Source organism: Lissotriton vulgaris, chromosome 6, assembly GCF_964263255.1.
Source record: "Lissotriton vulgaris chromosome 6, aLisVul1.2, whole genome shotgun sequence".
Classification (NCBI taxonomy): Eukaryota; Metazoa; Chordata; class Amphibia; order Caudata; family Salamandridae; genus Lissotriton; species Lissotriton vulgaris.
This window is the reverse complement of record NC_141694.1, coordinates 1023410600-1023423696: the sequence shown is the minus strand read 5'-3', so window position 1 is coordinate 1023423696 and position 13097 is coordinate 1023410600. Positions and strand designations below refer to the sequence as shown.

General features: G+C 47.7%; 1 protein-coding gene across 3 annotated transcripts in view; it reads left to right on the top strand.

Moving 5' to 3' along the window:
- Nucleotides 1–13097, top strand: part of LYST (lysosomal trafficking regulator) — a 4348576-nt gene that overhangs the window by 114104 nt on the left and 4221375 nt on the right. For all 3 annotated transcript variants that reach the window (XM_086927077.1, XM_086927076.1, XM_086927078.1), the window contains exon 2: nt 4629–4821. In XM_086927077.1, the coding sequence (XP_086783203.1) occupies nt 4636–4821 (186 nt within the window). In that variant the 5' untranslated portion in view covers nt 4629–4635. The remainder of the gene's footprint in view (nt 1–4628; nt 4822–13097) is intronic.

Below are 13097 nucleotides of genomic sequence, written 5' to 3'. Positions count from 1 at the left end.
CCCCCCTGCTAATTACGATTTCTGTGGGCGGCCTTCCTGGTAACAGAGTTCCCCCGATCCCTCCTTGGCACTTTCGAAACCCTCGGCTCCGCTCAGACTTGATTAAGGCAATAGATTGCTATTTTTCTGAGAATATGGGCTCAGTCACTTCCCCCACTGTTCTCTGGGAGGCCTTTAAGACGGTTATTCGGGGTTCCGCCCTGTCACTCATTGCCACCGAGCGTAGGGTCAAGAGGGAGGCTGTTGTGGCCCTTGAAACTGAAATCACTGCGCTTGAAAGTGAGTTGGGTGGGAATGACACGCCTGCACTGTTGCATGAATTGGAATTAAAGCAAGCAGACTATAAAGCCTGTGTCACGGATGCTGCTAAATTGATGCGGTCTAATCAACTTGGTCGACTGTATGATGTGGGTGACAAGGCTAGCAAGCTTCTTGCGTGGTTGGATAAGACTGAGCGTGCGAGTCGTGTTGTTCCCTCCATTGTTCGTGATTCTGGTGTGACTGTCTCCGATCCGGGTGAGATTGTTGAGTGCTTTGTTGACCACTTCCGTACGGTTTATACGCCTGTTAGTGATCGAGATGAGGCCGACTCTAGGCTACTCCTACGTGACATTGCTCTGCCTACTGTGTCTGATGCGGACTGCCTCGCTCTGGAGGCCCCCTTTACTGTCGACGAGATTGCCCTTGCAATTCGTTCCCTTCGCTCGGGTAAGGCAATGGGCCCTAATGGACTCCCCATTGAACTCTACAAGCTCTGCCCCGACAAGATGGCCGCCCACCTGCGTCGCATGTTCCTCGAGGCGGTTGAGGCTGGATGCCTCCCCCTTGAGCAGCGCCTCGCTACCATAGTGGTCATTTATAAGGATGGCAAACCTCGTGACCGTTGTGCCTCATATCGCCCCATCTCCCTCCTTAATGCGGAACCCAAAATCCTCGCTAAGGTGCTGGCCAATCGGATGCTTGCTGTGATTTGTGACCTGATCCACCCGGATCAATCCGGCTTCATCCCCCACAGAAACACTGCTCTTAATCTGCGTAGGCTCCACAGTGTCCTCGCGAGAGCTCCTATTCTCGCCGAGCCAGCAGTAGTCGCTTCCCTTGATGCCACGATGGCATTTGACACTATAGAATGGCCCTACCTATGGGCAGCCCTCGCTAAATTTGGCTTTGGCCCCAATTTCATCGCTTGGGTCAAGCTTCTCTATGAACAGCCGCTAGCCCAGGTCGCGGTGAATGGTCGGTGCTCGGACCCCTTCCCCTTGGGCCGTGGCACACGTCAAGGCTGTCCTCTTTCTCCGCTTTTGTTCGCTTTGGCACTCGAACCTCTGGCCGCGTGGCTCCGGTGGGAACCCTCGATCAAAGGGATCCGATGGTCCCCTGACCTTGAGGATCGTGTCTCCTTGTACGCGGACGACATCCTCCTCTATCTCACTTCCCCCCAGAAGTCGCTCAATGTTCTTTTCGACGTCCTCACGTCCTTCAGTAAAAACTCAGGACTTGTCATTAATTGGACCAAGTCCTGTGTCTACGCCATAGCTGGTACTCTGCCGCCTCTCCCCCGCAGATTCCCCATCCTGGTAGCGACGGACGGTTTTAAGTATCTTGGGGTCCACGTATCCATGATTTCTTCGGTCCGCTATGAGCGGAACTTGTATGCCCCACTCCGCAGACTGAAGCAGGACGTTCTGCGTTGGCGCGATCTGCCTTTATCTCCATTGGGCCGGGCGGCGCTCTTTAAAATGATGTCGCTCCCTCGATTCCTCTATGCCCTGCAAAATTTCTTCGACCCTGTTCCAGCTCGCTATTTCCATGAAGTCGAGAGTTTACAGCGGCAACTAATCTGGGACGGCCGTGCCCGCATTGCCTTGTCCAAGCTCACGCTCTCCTGGTACGACGGAGGTATTGCGCTGCCGGACATTAGACGATACTACTGGGCCTCACACCTGAGTGCCATTAACCATGCGACATACGCTCCGGAGCCCGCTCCTGCCTTTGCTTTGGATAAATTGCTGTTGCCCGGTGGCAACTTTAATAGGGCACTGTACTCTAAGGCCCCCTTCCGACTCCTTACGGGCCCAACGAAATGTGCGGTGCGGGCATGGCGAGACGCTACGGTGGCCACGGGCTGGGGTGGTAGACTGACACATATGACGCCACTGTATGATTCGGAACGTCTGGGCAACCTGTGGAAGACGAAGGGGTTTGAGAAATGGGACATGATTGGGATTAGCACGGTGGGGGACCTGTGGACACGTGGCGCGGTTAAGTCCTTTGAATCGCTGAAGCTAGAATACCGGCTCGATGATAGGGAGCACTTCCGGTATATGCAGGTGAGGCATGCCTTGTCATCTGTCTTCCCCCCCGGTACGGACGTTCCGCAGTCCTCCCCCTTGGAGGATCGAGTTCTAGATGGCCACGTCCCAGACAGTACCATCTCCTTAATTTACAAGAAGCTCATTAATAACAGAACTGACCAGCTCGAGAAGCTCCGGGCTGCCTGGACGGCCGACGGACTCGAATTGGACGACGAGGACTGGCAGTCCGCCGTGTCCTCCCCTAAGGAGGTGGCTATTCCTGCACGACTTCGCTTTGTCCAATTGAAAATCCTTCATCGCGTGTATCTTACTGGAATGCGTCTGGTGCGAATGGGTTTGGTTTCGGATGGTCGATGCAAGCGTGGGTGTGGGATGGATGGTACCTTTCTTCACGTTCTCTGGGAATGTCCGATGATTGTAGCGTACTGGTCTAGGGTGCATGATGTGATGAGTCGTGTCACGGGGGTCCCATTGCTTCCTGAGGCGCGTCGTTGTCTCTTGAATGTATGGGAACCGTCTGACTGCACTGCTGCCCAGACACTTTGGGTCACCCTTGGCAATATGATCGCGAAGAGGGATATTGCGCAGCTTTGGGGCTCCCCTAGACCGCCAGTGTTGAGTGCCTGGAAAGAGAACATGGACTGGTCCATGTTCCGAGAGAAGACGGTATATGAGGCCCGGGGGCGTCCGGGGAAGTGGTCCAGGGTCTGGGCTCCCTGGAATGCTTATCGTGGAGACATCTGTTCTCCCCCACTTGACTACGAGGTCCCTCTCCCCTCCTCTCCGTGATTTACGTTCCCTTCCTATTCTCACCATACGCTTTTCTTGCGCGCGCCACCCCCCCCTCGCCATCGTCGTTTCTCCTACATTCATCCCCCCCCCCCACCTCCAGCAACCCTTGCTACAATGATACCATGTGTTTGTTTGTTAGTGTTCACTTCGACAAAAACATAAAATTAAACCTTTCTTATCCTATTTGTATGATGTTACGCTCTTGCCGATAATGTTGATGTGAGAGATTGCTCCAGCAACGTACTGCCTCGTATTGCACTTTTCGCTCAACCTGTTTTTTGTCATAGCGGCCGGCCCTGCGGGGTTGTAGGCAGACGCTGTGTACTGTGCATTTGTAAATAAAGGTTTTAAAAAAAAAAAAAAAAAAAAAAATTGTACCTACAATTTAGGTATGGGACCCTTCCACTTAACGCCTGTACTAACAGGTGGGCAGGCAGCACAGGCCGCCCCTGTCCTGGGTGTCTAATGGAGGAAGAAACCGTGATTCATGTGGTATTCTTCTGTCCGGCATATAAGAGCCCCAGATCTAAGTGGGTGATCCAACTTTGCAGAAACCTGGGCATTAGAAAGTATAGAGAAATCTTTTGGATTTTAAAAACGGACACTGACCCGGTTATTGCTGTTGCGATCTCAAAATGTTTATTTGCAATGTGGTCTAAGAGAAGGTACCTCCTTGATAGTTTCCATGTGAATCTGTAACATTTTGTAGATTATCTTCCCTTGTTTTAGGTCTACATGAGATAGAAGGGCAACTCGGCAGGCACTTGTTGATTTTAAGGATTGTAATATATCAAATGGCTGCTAGTTGATGTTGGGCTCAGTTATCTTTTTATATGAAACTTTTCATTTAGTTTTAACATTTAGATGTTAAATTATATTTTTAAGATATTTATACATTTCCCATACTGTTGAATATCTATTGGCCCAATTCCCTGAAAGTATGAATACATATCTTGTGTAATATATATCTCTGTACTTGCAAATGGATTGTTTTCTTGACTTTTTAAGATGTTAACATTGTATTATTTTTTATGCACTTTTATGACTGTAATAGCCGAAATAATGTTCAATGAATGAATGAATTGCATGAGGTCTGGAAATCTGGTGATTTCCAACCCTGTTTTTATTACCCACTGCACTTCGTTGATACTTTGTTACTCCTTTGGAATATTGGAAAAACACTATACATTTCACAGTGTAGTTCTGTGTTATACTACTCTTTCTATATTTGTTTGTGAAAGGGACCATTGTCTATAAAAACAGTTTGTAAACCCTGGGTCCCTCTCGATTCACGGGGTTCCCTTGTTTCCTTGTAAATGACAAACGAAGTAGTGGCACCCCAATCGCATACAGAGGTGAATGTTTTATCTTGGCATTAGTTCTTTTAATTGGATAGACTTTGTTGTTAAAATTCCTGTTCAGGAATTCAGCAAATTTTGCATTTAGAACCGTAGTTGTATTGCACAGCAATAAAATAAAACATGTTGGAATTTAAACTTGTATACTTTATTTTGACTTCAGCCTTGCCATGAACAGCGCCAGTAACAGCTTGGCACGTGAATTCTTGATTGATGTCAACAGACTCTGCAGTGCAGTGGTTCAGAGACAAACTAGAGAGGAAGAAGATGAGAGTCATATGGCTGGTCTTGGACAGTACTTGGTAAAAGGTCGTGGATACACATTGCTTAATACTCTAAATGGCATTATAGATCAGGTAAATATTTTTTTTCATGTATATTAATTTACCTATAAAATGGTGAACAATAAAACTAAAAGATGTCTGTAGTAAATGGGACAGGAACAGTAACTGTTTTCAGATAACTCATAGGTGGTGTAGTGAGGCGTTGAAAGATCACAACCTTTACATGCCATAGCCAAATTGCCCAGTTCCAACATGAAACTTGATACAAGAAATCCACTCATCCTAGAAGAACTCATTGAACATATAACTCAAGCTCTAGTTCTCTCAAGATTAGAGTAAAGCGATTCCCTGTGGTGTGGAATTCCCAAAACCCACCTTACGCCAACACTGTATGCAGCAGCTAGACTTGTTTTAGGGCCTAGGAAATGTGCCACATCACTCCCTGTTGCTTTCACTCTGTTGGCTACCAGTAGAAGCTAGATGCCAGTTCAAACTTGCCTGCATTACATACAAAGCGGTACATAAGGACCTCCCATCTACCTGGCATTAAAACTGTCAGTTTCTGGTGTTTTGTGCTCCCTGCATAGCTCAGACAACTTAATGATTAAAATACCAACTTTCAAGAAGGAAAAGACCCGGAAATCATAATTCTCAGGAAACCTATCCAGAACACAAAACTGCATTATTTCTTTACACAGGACTTTGCCTACCTTCCATCTTCTGTTATGTCCTTTAAAATGAGTCAATTGAGCCAGCTCTCTGGAATTGTTTAATAACAAGGCTGTGTGGAACACTAAACAAGCCAGTTTAGAGAGGCGGTAGCTGCAGGAAAGAAGGATCTACTTTCATGGTCACTCCCACTGTTTGCTGCTGTCATGTTTTTCTAACTAGTCTGACTGGGATCCTGCGAATCAGGACCCCAGTCTCTGTGGTTGTGCTTCTTTCCTGAATTGGACATGCTGAGTGCTTGGGTACACTCCAGATTGGCTACTGATGTACCCCAGTTCCCAGTAAATGGTACCTAGGTACCCAGGGCATAGGTACACCTGGGGTCTCCCATGGGTTGAATCGAAATTTGCCTAGCTATTGTTCTGGTAAGTTTCAATTCTATTAAGGACACGGAGGCAAGGATTATGCTTTTCCTTCTTTTATTACTCGCTTTTATTACAACAGAAAACCACAGCAGCCAGAAAAGCACCAAATTACAACTTTTCTTTCCAAATCCAGGAAAAAAAGTTCCAATACAGCAAAACAACGTTTCCAACTTCAGTAGGAACCACAAAGGCCATGAGTCCACGGGCACAGTCCATCAGGAGTCCTTCTACAGTGTTCCTGAAGCCTAGATAGACACTCCATCTCCACTGTTCCTCCTCTTTCTTCGACCTGCTACCCGATAAGTTCATTGGTCTTGTTTCGCACCAGTATTCCCTGCAACAAGAAAAGTGCATTAGAACACTCATTGACGCAAGCCTCTACTCCAAACCACAGTGCCTAGCAGCCACTGAACCTAAAAACAATGCCACATGGTCAACCTTTGGCACATACTCAGAAGAAGAAATTGGCAAACTGCTCAGCACCCTGAAACCATCCAATCACCTCACGGACCCCCTGCTGCAGTAGTAAAAGACTTCACCCCCGTGCTTATCCCTCTCTGGACTAAAATTATCAACAGCTCTCTCCAACAAGGAAGCATACCTGACTCACTAAAAGTTGGTCAGGTCACACCTCTCCTAAAGAAACATACAGCCGACCCTTCTGATCTCAACAATTACCGTCCCATTACCAATATTCCCACTCTCGCCAAACTGCTGGAAAAATGCGCACAACTACAATTGACTAAACACATTGAACAATTCGAGCTCCTCAACCCGCACCAGTCAGGCTTCCGAGCAGGGCACAGTACAGAAACGGCTATGACTCACATAATTGACGACGCGCTTCAAATGCTAGACCAAAACGACACCTGCCTCCTCATCCTCCTTGATCTCTCCTCAGCATTTGATACTGTTAAACATGAGAATCTACTAGAGCTTCTAAACACTAGAATGGGCTTATCTGGAACTGTTCTCAAGTGGTTCACCTCCTTTCTTCACAACAGGGCGCAGAAATTCAAGAGCAACAACCTGATGTCCTCGCCAATACCCGTAACACTAGGTGTCCCCCAAGGATCCTCTCTTTCCGCAACGCTGTTCAACCTAGTCATGGAACCGCTCACTACCTTGCTACAAGCATCCAATGTACACTTTCACATGTACGCAGATGACACCCAACTTTACCTCAAATTACAGTCCCCCAAGGACATCTTGCTCCTGAACTCAACGATCAGAAGCACCCAATCCTGGATGGCCGATAATCATCTCAAACTCAATGCCCTGAAAACAGAGTTCCTTCTGATCTCACCTCCAGCGAAGGTCTCCACCACTCAAATTTGGCTTAAAGACCTAACTGCACTCAATATCCAACCCACCATCGTGGACTCAGCAAAATCCCTAGGCATAACACTTGACACCAATCTGAACATGCAGCAACATATCAGCAAGGCAACAAAGGGAGCAAACTTCCAGATCAACACTCTGAGGAAACTTAAACCTTACCTCCCAGCCAAAGACTTCCAAACCGCAGTACAAGCACTAGTCATCCCTCGAATTGAATACGGCAGCATCGCCCTCTGCGGACTCCCCCTAACTACAACCGCACCCCTAAGAGCTTCTCTAAACTCTGCAGCGAGACTCATCACTGGGTCAAAAAAACACTCCCATATTACCCCTGACTTGAAAGCCCTGAGCTGGGTGCAATTTGAAGCTAGAATGCATCTGAAAATCGCCTGCATGACACACCAGGCGGTACATCTAAACTCACCCGGATACCTCGCTCAGAAACTGACAATCTCTGGAGGAGCTAGAAACACCAGAGGCAAAAACAATCTGCTGCTGAAACCTCGAAGATTCCGGAAGGAAAAAACATATAAGCGCTCCTTCTCGGGAATGGCGCCTAGGATCTGGAATTCTCTCCCGGCCGAAACCAGGCTTATCTCTTCCACCACACTCTTTAAAAATGAAGTAAAAGCTATCCTCATGGCTAAATACACCTGAACTACTACCTTGATCACTGTTAGTACTCTGCACCGATCTATACTACATGTTTGAACCTTTTGATGATTTGTATTAACTGTTTATTACTCACAGGTTTGGCTCTGTAACCGCATATTTGTACTACTCTGTACTCATGTTGGGCTTAGTTGCCGCCAATTTGTACTTATTGACCTATTGTTTTATCTGTTTAACCATGCTCCCACATGTACTTCTCTTTGTAAAGCGCTCTGATATCTGCAAGGACCTTGTCCGCGCTATATAAAACTTTCAAAATAAAATAAATAAATAAACACGAACTGGACCTAGCTTATGCATAGCAGAACTGTTAAGACCTAACTACCGGAATAAACAGTACCACACTGTCAGAAAAAAGTAATAAGAAAGGTTACTTACGCACCTACGGGCGGGTTCACACCTACAGTGCTGCGGGAGGGATAATCCTCGCCTCCGTGTCCTTAATAGAGTTGAAACTTACTGTTACAATAGCTAGGCAAATTTAGAATCGATGGCAGGACCGGAGGCTCCGATTATGCTAGTTCAAAGCTTACTTACCACCCAAACGCGCCACATCCAGCACCGGTTTGAAATAAAACTGTTTAAAAGTGGAATCTGAGGACCAGTCTGCTGCCTGCATCAAATCCTCCAGACGCGCTCCCAGAGAAATCTTTAGAAGCCATGGCCCCTCTAGCTGACTGGGCACCAAAGTGCTTTGTATTAATGCACGCCTCCTGCATGACCCACCAAACCCGGTCTTAAGGCACTGCACCACACACAACTTCGGATCATCTGAAAAGCTGGATATGAAATTGTTCGTGACAAAGATTTGGTACGGCGACCCACCGTAAAAGCCACGCAGAAATGTCCAGCGCACGGGCATCCGAAACTCTCCGACAAGAGACCAAACACAGGAGCATAGCCAACTTAGCCAACAGCTCCTTTTGCGAGAGGTACTTATTTACCTGCCAAGACAAGAAAAGATTCAAAACCACATTGACATCCCATAAAGAGGAGTATCTCAGTTCTGGCGGTAAAGACAAACGGATCTCCCTCAAATCTGCACACAAAAGGATGTGCGCCAATCGGGTTCCCGTCCATTGGACAATGCGCCGCGGAAATAGCCGACCGCACCGCGTTAACCGAACGATATGCCATACCGTCCGTAACCAGCTCTGCCAGATAATTCAAGACAGGAACGACACCCGCGACCACAGGATCACAACGTACCCACTTTAACCAAGCAGAGCAATATCTCTTCGATGTACTGTCCGCCCAGGCCTTGGACAAGAGGACCTCAGCCGATCCCGAAAGGCCAGGGAGCGACCAACGTCACTGGAAAGCCGCCGTTCCATGAGGCGGAGAGACCCTTGTAGAATCAACTGATGGCGCTCCCCGCTCTGATTCGGAAGAAGATGAGGAAAGTGGGAGAGTAGGATTGAAAAATCCTAAGAAAGTTCCAAAAGAACTGGAAACCACACTTGAGCCCTCAAACGGCGTCACCATCACGACGGTCACCGTCTGTCGGTGAACTTGGACCGCGCGTGCACAATCATCGGGAACGGCGAAAACGCAAACCCCTGTTCCGTCGCCCAATCTTGGAGGAAGGCGTCCGTCGCCTCCACTAACAGATCTGGCGTCAAACTGAAGAAGCGAGGGACCTGATAATCCAGACGTGATGCAAACAGATCCACCGAGAAGGGACCCCACACACTGGCCAGCCACTGGAACACTCGCCTGTCCAGCTTCCATAGACTCTAGTCCCGTAGATGACTGGAGTGCCAATCTGCCACCTGGTTGGCCTGACAGAGATATGGTGAGAGAGGCAATAGCCCCAAAACTCCTTCGCTAGATTTGCTAGCGCCCGAGAGAGCGTACCCCCCAGATGAGTGATATAACCAACCGCCGAGACGTTGTCCATCATAAGAAGAGCGCACAATGTCACTCTGTCCCTGGTCCAGCACCGAACGGCGAAGGAACCCGCCAGGAGTTCCAAAAAATTGATTTGAAGGGCCTGCTCGTCTAATGACCACACGCCGCCTGTGGAGAAGTCTCCACAACGGGCGCCCCAGCCCACTCTGCTGGCGCCTGATTCTATGACCAGATCGGTAACCGACCCGAAGATCGCCCGGCCATTCCTGGCTTCCATGTGTGTCGACTACCAGGTCATCTCCTCCTTGGCCTCCACAGATAGGGGCACTGACTGATCGTAGGAGAGACCCCAACGGATATGATGGCCTTTCAGGTGCTGAATTGCCCTGTAATGCAGGGGGATCCGGGAAGATTGCCCAAATGGATGACGAAAGAAGTCCCACCAGCCAGGCAATCTACCTGAGAGAAGTATGGATCTTGGAAATGGTCTGCTGCAACTAGTGGTGAATCTTCGCCATCTTGCGAGCCGGCAGATTCAAAGTGGCCTGCACCGAATCTATGACGAAACCAAGAAAGACCAGCGATTGGGTAGAACAAAGGACGGACTTCTGGCTGTTGACAACGAAGGCCAGATCCTGAAGGAGATGGACTATCTTCTGCAGTTGAGAAGCCAACCTCGATGGGCACTGCACCATGAGCAACATATTGTCGAGATAGACTATCAGACGGATGCCCTGTCCCCGCAGGAATTCCACCACCAGATTCAGTTCCTCGGTAAAACACCTGGGAGCGGAGGCCAGTCCGAACGGAAGGGTGGTAAACTCCAAGATCTGGCCTCACCAACAGAGCTGAAGGAACCTTCAATGCGGAGGATGAATGGGGACAACCAGAGAAGCATCCAGTCGCCTGGAAGAAGGACATCCCTGAGCAGATGGATCCCCTCCATCTTGAAGTGTTGGTAGACCAACCACCCGATGAACTCTTCCAGGTTGATCACCGGACGGTGTCCCCCGCCCGCCTTGTCTACAAGAAACAGATTGCTAAGGAACCCACAAGGGTGTAACTCTGACCAACAGATCGCCCCTTTGCGAAGCAGGTCTGACACCTCTTTGTCGACCAGCTACGCATCGCTTCTGAAAAAACAATAGGATGCGGCGGAACTGGTTGACGTGGGGTATCGTAAAACTCTGTGAAACCCGCGCACGGTCTGCAAGACCCATGCATCGGACGTTAGCGCTCCCCAGGCCTTCTAAATGGCTCGGAGACGCCATGCGCGTCCGGAAGCACACTTACCATTGTTGCTGCCACCAGAATTGTTCTTAAAGCCTCCCGGCCTCTGAAGCGCTGCCCACGGGTGGGATAGAAGCCGTATAGGTAGCTGAGGAGTTATACTGCCCTCGCAACACCCCCTTGTTAGGGTGCTGTTGCTGGTGACCTCCACGGCTGGGCGAGCGGCCCCTCCCACGCCCAGCCCCTTGGGGAAAAACGACTCTGGAACACCCGTTTAATATTGGACTGTGCCTAGTCCAGATATGTAAAAGTGGACACAAATTTACCTAACTGCTTAATGAAGGAGTCACCTAAGAGGCCCCCCTCCGCCACGGGTCCCGCCTCCACCGAAACCAAATCACCAAGCTTCGGGTCCAGCTTGATCAGGAGGGAGTGACGGCGCTCCATGGAAATTGCGCAATTCGCATTCCCCACAAAAACAACCGCTCGCTGGGCCCAATTAGACAAGACCTCCGGAGAAATAACAGTACCCGTCACCTTGACCTCTTCGGCCATGTCTAAAATCTTCGTAAGCGGCCCGATGATATCCAGCAACTTGTCCTGACAGGATCGATCTTTTCCTTTCCATGGGTCTTTCATAAATTTGACTTAGGGTGGGGCATCATCTCCCCCACCATACGCACAGTGACGTCACGCTATTCTGGGGCTATTTAGTTTAACCTTCTTTTTATCAATTGATTCCATTTATTCCTTCTGTTTTACTTTTTCTTTTTATCACTTTAACTCCGGTATTGATCCACACACTGAGTGCTATTTTCAAAGTTTCCCATGGTCAAGTTGTGCCCATCCGGACCTCTTACAAGAACACGAACTGATGCAAAATTTGTACATTTGTTGCAGGCAGTGATTATTAAAATACCCAATGCATTTCAGACTGCAGGAGCCCTTCTTCAGGGGTAATTACAAATGGTAATAAAAGATTTAACCAATACCAAACGTTATAATACATATTACTTAAATCATCATAGTGCAATGTCATAATTATTCAAACTATATATATAGGCTTAGCAGAAGGAATGCAAATCCGAGATTGGCCGAGGAATATCATAAGTTTTTTTTAGGGGTTTACATCATGGAAATACGAGTGGTTTTGTATTAAAAAAATAAATCTATATATATATTTTTTAATACAAAACCACTCTGATTTCCATGATGTAAACCCCTAAAAAAAGTCTGATATTCCTCGGCCAATCTCTACTGATTTGCATTCCTTCTGCTAAGCCTTTCCCCACACATTACCATGATCAAACCTCTCCTCCTTCCAAATACTCGTCCACCCCTTTCCCTATGCTGATGTTAACCTCTCCCTTCTACCTACTTAACCCCCACCACTAGTATTTCCCTCTCAACAAATGGTCTCTCCCAGGGAATTAAACAAATTCCCTTTACGCATATACCCCAATACCCACAACTATCCCCAACGTCTAATCCCATCTCATCCGCCATGAATTCCATATAACTCTGTCTTTCATCTTAATCATGTTCTCTCACCTTCCTGCTACATGCCCGTCATCCACTCTACCATATAATTCACACAGTAACTGCAACAACACAACATTCAACCCTCAATCATGATTAACTTCACGCCGTTTCACGAACCTGCCACGAACCGTCAAAATCCTTCCATCCCTATCTCCATACCAAAAACAATAACATCACACTTCCTCCCTCGGACCTTTAAACCAAAATCCACCCACACCGGTTCCTCTTCTTCTTACTTTTGCTCTGATTGGGGCATAAATCAAACCGTTCCCACCAACAATCTATTTGAAAATGTCATGAACTACATTTCCCATAATGCTGTGAATTCTTCCGAGCTCATCATGGAACAACGTCTTTGTCAAATTTCTCAATGTCCCTTGTTCAGCATTTGATAACATGGTGAAAATGAATTTTTTGGTCACTATAAGCACGTTATCATTGTCAACTATGAAATACAGATGTTTAGAAAACCTATTGTAAACCAACTTCAATGCCTACTTGCTTGCCGAATCATGATGTTTGTCCATACTTGTTGTTAATGACGTGGTTATTTACTACTTCTTCCTTGTGCCGTTCTCCTGACGGGTGCTATCCCAGGATAGGACTGTGTTCATTAAT